This window comes from Candoia aspera, chromosome 1 (genome assembly GCF_035149785.1).
Source record: "Candoia aspera isolate rCanAsp1 chromosome 1, rCanAsp1.hap2, whole genome shotgun sequence".
In the NCBI taxonomy this organism is placed as follows: domain Eukaryota; kingdom Metazoa; phylum Chordata; class Lepidosauria; order Squamata; family Boidae; genus Candoia; species Candoia aspera.
The window spans coordinates 149,165,844-149,181,407 of NC_086153.1; the positions used below are offsets into that span (position 1 = coordinate 149,165,844).

The 15,564-nt window shown below is 42.5% G+C and overlaps 1 protein-coding gene across 2 annotated transcripts in view; it reads left to right on the forward strand.

Moving 5' to 3' along the window:
• The first annotated feature begins 1,194 nt into the window (after positions 1-1,194).
• Positions 1,195-15,564, forward strand: part of FOXO1 (forkhead box O1) — a 57,302-nt gene continuing 42,932 nt past the window's right edge. For both annotated transcript variants that reach the window (XM_063315485.1, XM_063315495.1), the window contains exon 1: positions 1,195-2,181. In XM_063315485.1, coding sequence (XP_063171555.1) covers positions 1,612-2,181 — 570 coding nt within the window. In that variant the 5' untranslated portion in view covers positions 1,195-1,611. The remainder of the gene's footprint in view (positions 2,182-15,564) is intronic.

Genomic DNA, 15,564 nt, shown 5'->3' on the forward strand with positions numbered 1-15,564 from the left:
CCTGCTCCAGTCAGGAAAACCCCCACCCTCTTAACACTCTGTCTGCAAACAATGTTCTTCCACAGGGAAAATCCCCATTATAGGGAGAGTACAGTATTGAATTTATTCAGGGTTTTTAATTATTACTATTTTTTTGAGATTATTAAGTGTTTATATTGAAGGCCACCTAGAGTCTTGCAAGCAGGTGGCATGCAACTGACCTGATGATTAATTCTTTCAGACCCCTCTCCCCTTAGGAAATTAAACAGCCAAATAAAGAGTGACTGGACTGAGAGGAGGGTGAACACTGAGGAAGGTGTAGTTGGAAGCAGTTGATGAGATCCTCGGAAAGGTAGTAAGATCTGGCTTTTGGTTTGTACTGTGTGTAAATCTAGTTTGTAAGCATAGAAGTGTTTGGAGAGGCACAGAGAATGATGTTGTAAACTTGGTTTACTTGGATTCAAAAAAAATCTTGTGCCTTTAATTTCTTTGGTTTACTTTTTATGTTTTGCTTTTCATGAGTTGCTTACTCTGAGAGGGAACAGTGTGCTGAGTATATAGGTGTATATTTTTTTATTTGTAAGGTCCTACATGGCCTGAGTCTTGGGCATGCATTAGGGTCTTATTGTGCCTGAAGGGGAAATTAACTCACCTGCCCAGCAGCAGGGTCTCCTCCTCTCAGCCTCCCTTTGTCCAACCCTAACCCTGAACAGCCTCCCTTCTGCAAGTAAACAACCACTTTTAAACTGGTCTTCAGACTCCTGTATGCCCTGTATTGTGCTTGTCTCCCGCTCCCCTTATTGTTTTCGTGTTACGTTTCATTCCGAAAGCCGCCACAATATATCGATGATCAGAACGTGTTCTGTATTTTTAAAGAGATCTAAAGCTGGTTCTAAAACCAGCTTTAGATCCCTGGCGAGTACCCAGCTCTAGCGTGGCGCCTCTCGCATGCAGTCCTCGCTTGCGCTTTTCGCTCACACCCTCCACCCGCACATCCTGCCTGGCTCACCGCAGCCACACCCTCACCCCCCACGGCCTCTCTCGGAGGCACACCGTCGCTCACGCACGCGGGGGCTCCATCCCACGACGCGAAGGCGAGCTGAGTCCTAAGCCGAGCGCGGCCTTGGCGGCCGAGGGAACCCTCCCCGCCCGACGTCGACCCAGGAAGGAAAGCGGGACGCCTGGAGAGGGACCTCAAGAAGTCCCCGCTCCTCCCCTAGGGCAGGGACAGCGGCGGCCCTTCGGTTTTCCCGTTTTGGCGTGGGCTGCGAAAGTCCAAAGGTGGGGTGATGCCCCAACGCGCTTCCCTCCCGAGCGCAGAGCGCCGCCCACCTTCCTCCACCCAGGCAGGCGAAACCTGAGGGGCGTTTCCTTCGGCCCTCGGGCCGCCCCCTCGCGCTCGTCCCTTAGCCCGGGGCGAAGGGGGCGGTGCTGCCGCTCGTTCCTCAGCCAGGACGCTGTGCTAGCTGCGCCAGCCAGCCAGCCAGCCAGCCAGCGGCCGAGGGACGGAGTTGGAGTTTGTTAAGTGGCGTCTGGCGCTCTACAGGAGGCCGCTGCCAGACAGAGGAAGCCGCCCGCCCGGCTCAATAAACCTCGCTCCTTTCCTCCCGCTCCTCCTTCGCCTCCCTCGCCATGGCCGAGGCGCCTCACCCCGTGGAGACCGACCCCGATTTCCAGCCGCTGGCCCGCCCGAGGTCCTGCACTTGGCCTCTGCCCCGCCCGGAGCTCGCCCCGTCCAGCCCGGGACAGACGCCCACTGCAACTCCGGCGAGGGCCGCGTCTCCGTCCCGCTGCGGGCGGGTTACGGCCCTCGGCGCCTCCTCCACCGGCGGTGACCTCCTGAGCTTGCTGGAAGCGGGCGGAGGCGAAGGCTTCGAGGCGGGCACGGGCAGCTCCGCTGCCGGAGCGGGAGACCTCGGCGTTTCAGGCGGCTGCCTCTGCGGGGAGTTCCCGTGCCTCCAGCACCCCCAGCCGCAGCAGCACGCAGGGCCCGCCGCCTTGGCCTCGGTGACGGGCCCTCGCAAGAGCAGCTCTTCCCGCCGCAACGCTTGGGGCAACTTGTCATACGCGGACCTCATCACGAAGGCGATCGAAAGCGCCCCCGAGAAGCGGCTCACTCTCTCCCAGATCTACGAGTGGATGGTCAAGAACGTGCCGTACTTCAAGGACAAGGGGGACAGCAACAGCTCCGCCGGGTGGAAGGTGAGCAGGCGGGGGGTGGGGGGGATTGGCCCTCGCCCTCCCAACTCTGGCCAACTTGGCTTTGGCGCGTAGGAAATGCAGAAAGGCACAAGCTCTGCCTCGCCGGGAGGTAACGCGAGGCCGGCAGAGGAGGGGAGGGAAGTGGAAAGAGCGGAGCAAGAGCTGCCCGGGACCCTTGGCGCTTCCTCCGCTTCCTGCCCCCACACATCTGCGGAGCCAGTGGGATAATCTCTGGTTTGCTCGCCTGCGTCGCCTTTCCCCTTCCCACTGACGCTGGGGTGTCTAGGGGTAGCTTTGCGCCGACTTTTATTGTCCCACCGCGTTCTCTTTCTTCTTCGCCAGCCCCTGGTGATGGCAAACGAGGAGCCGCCGAGGCAGCGTTAGGTGGAAGAAGGGTCCCCAGATCCTTCTCTCCTTTCCTGTCTTTGTCCCAGTTGCTATACATAACTCGCTAGACAGCTGGTTTCAAGCACAGCTGTGTCATTTCCTCTGGTATTTTTGAGAGGCCCTTCAGTGATCCAGGCGCTTGAGCAGCTTTGCTCGACTAAAGCCGCCTTTCCGAACTTGATGCTCTTTGAGTCGATGACTCTCACGCTCCCACACGATAGTCCAGCACATCTGGAGGATGTCACATTGGGCAAGGCTGGGTTAAGGAGCAGCTGGATATTGCAGGCTTAGCTGTATTGCCCTGTGTGAAGTTGACTTCTTTCTATATTGCTTCCACATCCCTGCTCTGAAAACTGCCAGAGTTCATAGCCACTGTCACTTAATTCATGTTAAGCATCTGTACACGAAAGCTTTGAGAGTGTACAAGGTAGGAGAAACAAATATAACAGTTCTCAACAGTGTGAATTTGTTTCCTTTTTTAAAGAAAGGCACTGCCACACTCACACTTCATTAATGTACCTTGGTGCAGATGTTCCCCGATGAAGTGAAATGACTAATTGATATGCTTGAGCTTTTGGGGATTCCTCCTTTTTTTTAATAAGAATTTTATTAAGTTTTGGGGGTTCCTTCCAATGGGCATGATATTACAGCTTACTAACATCTGAGAATTTCTCTTGGGCATGGATATGATTTTTTGGCTCCTGAACACGCACTATCTGTATACGTCCAATATAGTATGGACATTATCCACACACTTTCCAAAAGTAAAATTAGTTTGGAGTAGAGCCCTGACATTTTTTGGTAAGTGGAAAAGAACTAAATTATTAATATATTAAGGAGATACATTGCTGATTCACAACAGATTCCCAGTGATATAGTGTGATGATGATAATAAAAAAAAGACAAATGTATGAAGGGTAATCCTCATCAAATTTAGCCTTTTGGTTGTGCCCAATATTGCCAATCCCAGAAGAATATGATGGAGGTATATGAGCAGTAGAATGTGGTAGCAGGCCACCTGGGGGAAGGAAATAGTTTGTTGGATTTCCCATCTCCATTTCTGAAAAAATAAAACTAGTTAGCAGTGATCATTTGCTTAGCTAACAGATTATTAAACAAAGCAAAATTGCCAGATTTAGAGTGAAATTTTAATTTCATATTACATTGGCTTTAATTCATTCTTTATTTGCAGTTCTAATAACTAGATCCCACAAATACAATGAACATGCCAATTTTCTTTCAGGTTTCTTTTTCAGCAAGGGAAAATAGGAAACACGCTTCACTGAACTCATGGGCAATCCAGTAAAGTGGTTGTTCAAATGTTTACAGAATGCTGAGTATTAAAAGTTCAGTAGGAAATTATTTCCAGTTTCCTTTTGTATGGACGTAATTTCAAATTTAATCTATCATTCTGTGTATGTAGACAGTCATAATGTGAGTGTGTCATAAATACTGAACTTCTCTACAGAAATCTGGTATGTACTGATACAGTATGAAAGCAGGAAGTGTTCATGCCTTTAACTAGTTGAGGCAAAAAAGTGCTTTTCTTGTGGAGGGAAACAGGATTTTACCCAGGAAAATGTATGCTGATAAATATTTTTACATAGCGTGGCTGTGCAAGGTTTTAGCTGCTGATGTCTACTTAATAGGCCAACATAGGGTGAACAAATATGTATTCAATATTCTATAACATGTATTTATTCTGTCTTGTTCCCCACTCAGTGTCTGAATTGTTTAAAAAGCCAATACAGATGTTTGTGTGCATTTTAGTATGACATATTCCTAAATATTTACATTATTTAGCAAGTACAGTCCAACTCACCTCACAGGGTTGTTGTTGTGGGGAAAATAGGAAGAGGAAGGAGTAATAGGTATGTTCCCTGCCTTGAGTTATTTATAAAAATATTAAAGGTGGGATAGAAAACAAACAAACAAACAAATAAAATGCCCTTTTTTATATAATTCCCCTGAGAGTACATTCAACGGTATATGCATTTTTAAAAAATTGCAAGCCAGGGACTACTATGTTCCGGTTTGTACTAGGAAAATTCAGTTTAATTTGGTTCATGTTAAATTCATATGAAATGCATATACCCTCTTCCTAGACACAAATAATTGTGCATTTGATTGATGCATAACCAAATAGTACTTACACTTATTCTATTACATTTCTATTCAGCAATTTTTGCATTTAAGTAAAATCTAGCTTTGATCATTCTTGATAATGTATTTACTTTGAAATAATGATACACGATAATAAAAAAACCCAATTATACCTGCCTTTCCTGAATGCTGCTGTAGCACTCAGGGCTTTCAAGTCTGTTTAATACAAGCTGAGAGTTTCAGAATGCTATGAAATTCTTGTACAGTATAGAAGTAGACTGGGATCTTTATGCCGTATATTCTTGCTGCAAGTGGCTTGGATTTCTTGCTAGTTTTTGAAATAGTATTAACGTTGTAGTATTAACTTTGACATTAGTCTAAAAGAAGTGGGATTTTCATAAGCAACAAAATTTCTAGTCTGAGATCTACATTATATGAAATTATTCAAGAAGTGAATGTTTTAAATTACATTTGTTTTAAATTTCCTTTCTGCAATTTTTCTTTTTTTTAAATGGTAACATTACTTTAGGATCAAATTTTTATTTTTCATGATAAAGGGGGATTAAGGCATTCCTGATTGTCCATGCTATTACATCTTAAAGATGAAAAATGCTTATACAATAAAGTATTTTCCTTAGTTTTTAACTTGTTATAAAACTTAAGTCAGTTACTGCAAAAACAACTAACCAGACTACAGTTTGGCTTAGCAAAAGCTGCACCTTTCATCAGCTTGTTCATGCGGTGTCTGAATCCACTGAATCATACAATAAAGTACAATAATTAGTATGGAAGAAATTAGAGAAATTAAATCAGATCTGGGCTGTTAGAATCCCTGTGGCCACTGGATGGCAGGAAAGAGACACAGAAAACCAACCTTTTGCTTCCATCGAGTAATTGTCCTGGGTTTTGCAGGCCAGATCTGGTGACCCTAGAAGAAATGAGCAATCTCTATGTCAAATCTGCATATAGATTGCAACCTGCTGCTCATGGTGCTGCAGGAATGCTGTTTGACTTACCTGAGATTTCTGTCAGTAGAAGCAGCCAGAAGTAGTTTTTTGCATTTCCAATATGCTCTGGAGGCTTCAGAAAAGCATGGAAAACGGTGTAGTGAATTGTACAGAGAGGGGGAATTGCCAAAATACTATCATTTCTTGTTCTACTTATGGTGGCCTCTGTGGATTTCAAATGGATAAAAACCTGTCTTTAAAATTCTGTCTTTCCTTCAGTCTTTTTGGTGATATAACCTAATAAATCTAATCCTCAAGACAATATCTTGGGATTGTAAATTCTGGAGAAACACAATTTTGTCCTTTGAGCGCTAAGAAGCTTGTGTGAATCAGTTTGAGACTTTAAACAAAAAACAAAAAACCCTCAAACTGTAACCTGTCCAGGTTACGTATCGATAACAATTTGTGCCATTTGTATACAGGAACTGGTTTGGAAGGACTAAGGTAGGATTAAAAGGAGACTCCTACTATAGGATGTGGATCTCTGCCAGCGTTTCAGCACTGCAAACATGCTTGGAGATGCAGCTATTCACACCCACTCAACACCCTCTGCCTGAACTGATGGATTTGTCAGTTCGATTTTTGCGTATTTATAGGTTTTAATCAAAACTTGAGCCAAATGAAATAGACTTACTCTTCCATACATCGAAGGGATAATGCAGATTTCATTGTGCTCTAGATTCATAGGTCAGTTTTTATGACAAATTACCCGATATTCCTGGTGAAAGTTACGTGAAGTCTGTGTATTTGATTCAGTTTACTTGTTTTCTGGACTGAAAAAGGAGGACAGAATTATAACTATCAAAATGGGAGCTTCAGCATATGCATGTGAGTTAGATATTCTGTATTAGAAAGGGATATACAGACAAAGCAACAATTCTTCTCAGTTTTGAGAAGAGAAATCATCTGTTGCCTGAATATTTTTATTTTCTCATTGCTTAAAATATTGTATCTGTTGCTAATGGAAACTGTGACTCTCCCATGCTTAAATGTTCATTAAACGTTTGAGCAAAAGTTGGCAATTTGCTGCTTTTCAGATGTTTGGGGCTATAATACCCATAAAGCCCAGCCAGGATGGTCAATGGTCAGAGATAATCTGCAGTTTAGAAATATCCAGGAATCAGAAGTGCTTCCTTTAGGGTTCATCTCAGTAATTCTCAAAGGTGAGTGTTGTCAAAATGGTATAGAAGTTGCCCTGCTTCTCAAGTACATGAATACGTTTCCCCTGCCCCAAAAGGTTGAAATGATATAGTAGCTACTCAATTTCAGAGCTGATTTTTTAAAAGGAGGTTTTTAAAGAGATATCACTCTATATAACAATATGTGAAAAAGGTGAAAGGTCCCCAGTGCAAGCACCGAGTCATGTCTGACCCTTCTGGGGGACGCCGCTTTCGTGACGTTTTCTTGGCAGACTATAGAGCGGGGTGGTTTGCCACAGCCTTCCCCAGTTGTCACCTTCCCCAGCAAGCAGGGTCCTCATTTAACCGATCTCGGAAGGATGGAAGGCTGAGTTGACCTGAGCCGGCTACCTGAGAATCCAGCTTCCGCTGGGACTGAACTCGGGTTGTGAGGAGAGTTTTCAGTTGCAATACTGCTGCCTACCACTCTGCGCCACACGAGGCTCCTCTATATATACTTTCCTAATTTTTGTTTGAAAACAACAAAGAGCTTCACTGCACCCACCTTTTGAAATACCAGTGTTGCCTCAAGAAGATAAAAGCTACAGTCATCTGTACAACTTGGGATCTGTCCCAGTTGTACAGCGTGAATTGAAAGTCCCCTTCTGTTTTCTGATCTTCTCATATTTTTTGAAGTATTTAAGTTGTGGTGAGGACCTTTCTGTATAGGCTGGGCAGGAGAGAAAAATTCCACTTCTTTTCCAAGTTTTTGCAACTTGGAGAAGTTTGGGGAAAGGGAGATCAAGATAGTTGGACAGTGGAATTATTGTGAAGCTCTGAGAATCTTCTGATCCGCCTTTCAAGCGAAGTGAGAAATGAATTCTGAATTATCTGTGTGTGTCAGAGGCACAGACATAAGAAAGTATACAACTGACAATTTCTTTGTCTGCAGCTCGGATTTCCTGGTTTCATTTGACACTGTGACGATCTCTCACTGGAGTGGAAAAAATGACAGCCTCTTATAGGAAACAGTGTAGAAACTCAGGATCTCTGTGATGCGCTAATAATGTCTCCCCCTCATCCTGTTTTCAAAAAGTAAAAATCAGAGCCAGGGATCTGTATTTCTTTAAACCCCAATCATCCTATGTTGGAAAACTATGATTTTCCTTTAAACAGCCTTGCATATGTTTCCTATGCTGGAAAGATGGAAATACACTGGTCCAGTATTATCGTAATATTGAAGATACTATTTTTGTATTATTCATACATACAACACACGTTTATCAGGTTAGTTTCTAATATCCAGTTGTATGCTGGTGTTTCAGGTGGAGCTCACAGTCATGTCTCCCATTTCAGGTGGAAGCTGAGGTTATTAATGTCTTATAATAAATCTCCATTAATAAAATATTTTAGGAATTGTTACCTATTTAATCTGTATGATCACTGTAATGCTAAACACAGTATGAATCTTATAATAAAATGGTGACAATAAATTTGCTTATTCTTGAATAAGCTTCTCTGCAGAAAAAATGCTGGACTGTGATACACTAATTCAGAGCCCACCGATAGGAGGGTTCACAGGAATAGAAAACAAAATTTATGTTATATATTTAGAACTTCTTAAATTCATATTTGTAAATAAACCATTGCAGCTTGCTTGTTTGTTTAAATGATTTATGTGGCCACCTATCTCACAACAGTGACTCTTTGTCATTTATTTATGGTTTAAATTAAATGAGAAAAAAATGTCAATTTTATCCATGTAAGTTTATTTGCATGTAAAATGCTGAATTGCAGGGCTTTCCTCTCTGGCAGACCGATTGGTTTTTATGCTGGGCCCCCCTAGGAATAACACAACAGCTAGCACCCTTCACCTGCACATTATTCCTAGTTGCCCCTGGCTGCTAGGCTAAGGCTGCGGTACTTGTTCAAGGAGGAATAAGGAGTGCTTTAATGGATATTCATCTTATATATTCAGATATGGAGAAGCAGCTAAGATAAAAAAAAATTGCTTTGCTATCCACTTTGCAAGCTTGTAAAAGATATGTAAATTTCCAGCACTTCACATCTGGGAAACTGCTGTTAATATCAGAAATAGCATTGTGTTTTTTCACTTTGGCATTTGAACTAAGTTTTATCTTTATCGTTTAATGATTTCGTATAATCTAATAACTCCCTAATTCTATTCTATATTTCTTTGCCCAAGAGGATGTTGTTGCTTGGGATAACATAGTTACTATAAAAATCATGAAACAGGTATTCAGTAGAAAGTTACAAAAAGTATTTTGAACCTTTTCTGCGTAAGTCAGGGACTTTTTTATGTATGTATTATTGTCTTAAAGATAGGCTGGTAAAGATTTGCATTCCTGTGTACGGAACCATTTTTAATCTGGAAATCAGTGAACCTTAGCTGATGTCAAAATGGCAAGTTGGACTGGTTAGTACTTCGTTGGGAGACCACAAGGAAAGAGCAGGCCTATAAGGTAGACAGGGAAGTTAGGGAAGAAAGTACAGCAATGGTAACCACTTCTGTAACGCTGCCAAGAAACCTACAGGGATGTGCCACAAACATGAGCATTTGAACTCAACTTGACTTCACTTACATATTCAAGAATGTTAATTGAGAGCATGGATGTGATTTTGAAACCTGTCTGCTGTACAACCTAAGCATTTGTAATGTTAGTACTAGTTTTATGTACTATTTGTATAATAACAATGATAATCACCACAACACTAATAATTCTAGCACTAATCAGAATAATGCTAAGAATATCTTTTAGTAACTAAAAATGGATGGGCTTTTCTGCAATTAGTTTCTTCCCTCCTCCGTTCTTTCCAATATAATTAATAATAACTTATTAAATTTATATGCTGCCCAGCTCCCGGCGACTCTGTATTATTTCCCAGCTTTCATTACTCTTCCAGAATGTATTGTTTCCTGGCGCAAATAGTAGAAAAAATCTTGAGTGTTCTACTATGTGGTCCTGTTTGTTACATTTTCACACATTACTGGAGAAGTGGCTGATCCAGTTCAGTTTTGTCCAATCTGGTACCTTCCAAATGTGTTGGAATACAGCACCCATAATCCCCTGCCAGCCTGTTGATGGGGAAGGCTGGACTAATTTACCTCACAGAGAAGGGATGGAGGTGAAGTAAGTGAGACTCATAATCTTCTTTATTTTTTAATGTTTTATTAAGGTCACAGACCAGAATTCTCATAATCTTCTGAAGTGCTCTGTAAGAAAGTTTCAGGTCATGTCTGAAAAAATGAAGAACTGACTGAGGCTGTTTGAGTTGTGAATTGAAGCATCTTTCAGGGGGTGATACAAACAATTCAGTTTGATGAAAATCCCATTCTGTATTACCTCTCTGCTTTTGTCCTATATGGCTTGCTAAATGGTTAAGCTAACTGGCACTGATAAATTATTTATTTATTTATTTATTTACCAGATTTTTATCACTGCCCATCTCCCCCACATGGGGGACCCTGGGCGGTTCACAGTAAAAACAATTTAAAATTCAACAAAATTATAAATAATACTAATATTCCAATAAATATAAAATACAATATAAAATACAATAAAATCCGAATAAGGGCAGATCAATTCAGCCCATAAGGGATAAGGTTGGTCCCTGCAGGGCTAGGGAACTAACGAGCCCCAGGAATGGCTCTTCCTCTCCCCACTCCAAGCATGGTGACAAAACCAGGTTTTCAGCTGTTTTCTGAAGTCCAGAAGAGAGGGGGCTAACCCTATTTCCAGGGGAAGGATGTTCCAAAGGGCAGGAGCTACTGCAGAGAAGGCTCACCTCCTGGACCCCGCCAGATGGAATTCTCTTGCAGACGGGGTCCGTAGCATGCCCTCTGCATGACTGGGTGGGATGGGTTGATGTGACAGGGTGAGACGGTCCCTTAGGTAACCTGGACCCATGCCATGTAGGGCTTTGAAGGTGATAACCAACACCTTGAATTGGACCCAGAAGCAAACTGGCACCCAATGCAGCTGGCGGAGCAGCAGAGTTATATGTGCTGACCTTGAAGCACCTAAAATAATCCGCGCAGCCACATTTTGGACCAGCTGTAGCTTCCGGATACTCTTCAAGGGTAGCCCCATGTAGCGCACATTACAGTAGTCTATATGGGAGATGACCAGGGCATGAGTGACCGTTCGAAGGGCTTCTTGCTCCAGGAAGGGGCATAACTGGTGCACAACATGAAGTTGCGCAAAGGCCCTTCCAGCCACAACTGCCACCTGCTCTTCCAGCAGGAGTCGTGAGTCCATGAGGACCCCCAAGTTATGCACCGGGTCTGTCTGGGGCAGTGCAACCCCATCCAGAACTAAAGATGGCAAATTCCTGGGAACCGAGGGGCCATTAATCCATAGCCACTCTGTCTTACTAGGGTTCAGCTGAAGCCTATTGTTCCCCATCCAGACCCCAACAGCCCCCAGGCACCTGGAAAGGGCAGCCACAGCATCACTTACCTCACCCGGGATGGAGATGTATAGCTGAGTATCATCAGCATACTGATGATACCTCACCCCATGGGGACGGATGATCTCACCCAGCGGTTTCATGTAGATGTTAAATAGGAGTGGAGAGAGTACTGAACCCTGCGGCACCCCACAGAGGAGGGGCCGTGGGCCCGACCTCTCCTCCCCTATTAACACTGACTGGGATCGGCCCTGGATGAAGGAGGTGAACCAGCGCAAAACTACGCTCCCCACCCCCAACTCCCTGAGCCGACCCAAAAGGATACCATGGTCGATGGTATCGAAAGCCGCTGAGAGGTCAAGGAGAGCCAGGATGGATGCACTGCCTCCATCCAGCTCCCGCCAGAGATTGTCCATAAGTGTGACCAATGCTGTTCCTGTCCCATATCCGGGCCTGAATCCCGACTGAAAGGGGTCCAGATAATCCGCTTCATCCAGAATCCTCTGGAGTTGCAATGCCACCACCTTCTCAACCACCTTCCCCATAAAGGGGAGGTGGGAGACTGGACGAAAATTATCCAGTACAGTAGGGTCCAGTGATGGTTTCTTGAGGAGGGGGCACACCAGCGCCTCCTTAAAGGCCGCCGGAAATACCCCCTCCCGCAAGGATGTATTTACCATCAACTGGGCCCAACCACACGTCACCTCCCTCATAAACATGAGTTACTCTCACATGTAAAGGTAATGGCAAACCCCTTTGGTGTCACTGCCAGGAAACTGCATGATCATGCGCATAGAGTCACCAGGAGTTGAGCTAGTTTTAAAGAAAACTTCACTCGCCTGTTTAAGGCAAGGCCTTTTGGGGGAGATGGGCGGTAGCAAAATCTGAATAATAAATAAATAAATTGAGGACACGTGAGTGATTTTGACACCTGCCCACTGTACAGCTTAAAGAGGTGCAGTGTTAAAAGCAAACCCCAAAGGGAATTTATTAATATCAAAGAGGTTGAAAATGACAGTATGCTGCCATCCAATAACTGGCTGCCGAGAGGCACGTTTAAAAACATTTTTTTCAGGATGTGCTTTCCCGTCTGTTTTACTGCCTCAACATTTCCTCCTCCTGATTACTGTAATGGTTCTTCTTCTATATGCTAGCCCAGCAATTTAAAGCCAGTCAGGTTAGATGAAAATTACAAGCAGGATTACTGGTTGTGCTATCTCTATACTTTGTAAACATATACATATTAAAGAACACTATTAAATCTGTCTTATCCAGGGAAAATTAAACATAATACTGTGTTCCTAGAGCTCACCTTTCTTAGGGAGGCAAGAACATGGATGATTGACTGCATTTGGTGAAACTGTACATCAAAATGCAATTGAGTGTACATTTTAACTAAACACATTGGTAGCATGATTTTCTGGTACTTCTGTACTAACCCTTTTCTCTGATATTGCTATTCTTGCAGGGGCATCCAGAGGGAGTCAAGTAAATATGGTGGCTGCAACCATGTGGTCGAAGTCCCCCTTTTCATCTGTGTAGTATGTAATGTGTGTAAAAAGGGGTGGGGCTTCACTCATGCAGTTGTGGCTGCCACCTTGACTTTTTTGATATACACCCCCCCCACAGATGCCTCTGTATTCTTGGATCTCTTGATCTGTGCGGACTCAAATGATTTGTGTTGGCCGTTTGCATTTTAACGTTTTATAAACCACCTGTATTCTTTTGTATAGCTTTTGTGGGCAAGTGAGTACTTGAGGTGTTATGAAGGGCCTCTGCATCTTTACATTTTGCTTTTGGTTTGTGCATGTAATTTATACCCCACTTCTATCCAGTCAGGGTGATCAAGCTGACTGGCTTAAGAGATACAAAACAGTGTCCAAAAGATGGGATTAAAATTTTAAAAAGTCATCATAAAAGGCCTGATTGAAGAACCAAGATTTAACTTCTTTTCTAAAAATCAAGACCCTGGGGAACAAACACGACTGTAAGGGAGTACACGTAAGTGATGCAGGAGAAGGCATTCTTTTGCATGCCAAAAAAAAAGACACCTCCGAAAGCAGAATTTTCAAGAGAAACTTTACTTCTTGCTGGTAACCCAGTGACTGAATACATTTTGGAAAAAGAATGTCATAAATACCAAATGAGCCAAGTTTAGTCATTCCTTCATTGATTAAGATCTCGTTGATTTAGACCTATAATAACATTTCAAGAATGATGTATATCTGCTTTATTTCATAACCAAGAGAATCTCAGTGTTTAAGACTAATATTCAGTGCAATATATTAAACAAATATCCTTCTGCACTGAAGTACTAGATGTGGATTCTTAAAACAGTTGTATTGAATTCACAGGTGTACATTTCATACACATACATTACCATTTTTTTTGGTTGCTTTTTTGTCATATATTTATTTTTCTTTATGTATTTTTTCAGGGCTTGTTTTTTGCTTTGCATTTTTAAATAAAAAGGTGTTTTCTACCAATACTAGCACCCAGGCAGGTTCATATCAAGAGGAGCACTCCATAGATAGGTCTTGAGCAAATGTTAGAAAGTACCACTTTAAAGAGTTCCTGAAAAACAAATGCCCTCAGCGCAGATCTTTCAGTAGAGAGAGGATAAGGGGCCCAATACCGTATATCACTGTATTTTTCTCCAGTGGAACTTCTGGATGCTTCTGTGTAGACAACCCTGCCATGGTCTAATCATGAATGTGTGGAGGACTATTGCCAGATCAAACTGACTAAGAAATATTTGTAGCTGGTATAATAGGTGTAATGAAAGGAAACAAGCCTTTCTACCACCACCAACAGAAGTAATTTAGATGCAGCTGAAGATCAAGGAGCCTTGCAGATCTAATCTTTTAATGGGAGTGCAGCCATATGCTAAATAGGCTGAACTATGTCCTAAATTAAACACTGCTTTTCTGCTTGCAGTTCATAGTCTGGTGCTTTTCTGTCTCCCTCTTTTTTTTAAAAAAACTGGGCTGGGGAAATTACAAATGAATAATAATTCTGATGTGATTCTTGAACAGAGTCCCTACATTGTTCAGATGTCACTTTCTCTTCCTATTTGGGATGGGGTGGGGAATCTTACTGAACTCTCATTTTTTTAAAAAATGGCACTGCTATTTTTAATAGGCTTGTCACTTTAAAAAAATTAAAGGAAATAATTGAAATGTCCCTCTGCAGTTAAGCCCCTAGAGATATATAAATATGGGGAGGGAGATGGGGAGGAAAAAGGTCTTGGGATTTCCCCCAAGATTTGTTCTGGCCTATATATAACTAGAAAAGAGACTGATATGGTTCAATTTTAGTGAGGCTGTTCAAGGGTCAAATCAGAAGTGATTTGTTACTAGTCTAACTTGGACTAGCAAGAAGTAGTAAAATAGATTGACCCTGCAAACGGGGCATTTAGAAGCATTAGTAAGGGTCGTTGTTAAGTGAAATTAATATATTAAATGCTCATAAAATAATTTACAGTTGGTATTAAAAATATAATAGCCTAAGACAAGATGACAAAACCATGAGAACAAATGCACATACAATTAATAGACATTGCAATTGGGCAAACTGCATTTAAAAACTGAAAGAACCATTAGGTAAAGAGTGAATTATGAATAGATTTTACACAGGCAGCTGTAGGGAAAGGCATTGATTGGTAATACAGTTCTATATTAAATGCTATCTGGAGCTTTGATTTTAATTATACTTTTAGTTGCTTCTAATTAAAAAAAAAGCAATTCCACACTTTATGCTAAAGGACTCTAGTATGGAAGGTTGAATCCAAGTTATTCAAAGTACTTTACCAGTAAAATTATTATATGCTGCCTACTAATGAATAAATATTGAACTTCCCACAGGTTTTTTTTGCTGCTCTTAATGTAATGGATTAAACTGACAACATGTGATTTTAATTGTTGGCAACAAACTACATGGAGTGCTAAGAGCAGGAGCCCCAGCAGTGTTTGGTTAAAACAATGGATGAAGTCCCATGGCAGGGCTGAGAAAGGAATAGAAAACAGGGTGACAAAATACAGGATAACTAATTGCAAGCCAGGGCCCAAGGCAGGAAGTCAAAGCAGCTAGAGAAACCATTTCAGAGAAGCACATCGAGGAGGAGGCTGGAAAATCAAAAGGTAGGAAAAGTTAAAAGGTAGGATAGAAGAGGGGGCTGATGGATCCTTCAAGTAGAGAGACAGAAGTGACACACACAAAATATTTCTGGTACTCTGTAGAGATCCAGGTCTGAATAGCAAATACAGTGAAACTTTGATTTAAACCACAAATTGGGGAGGAGCAGTCCACTAAATTGAGGAGTATATCATCTGTAGTTA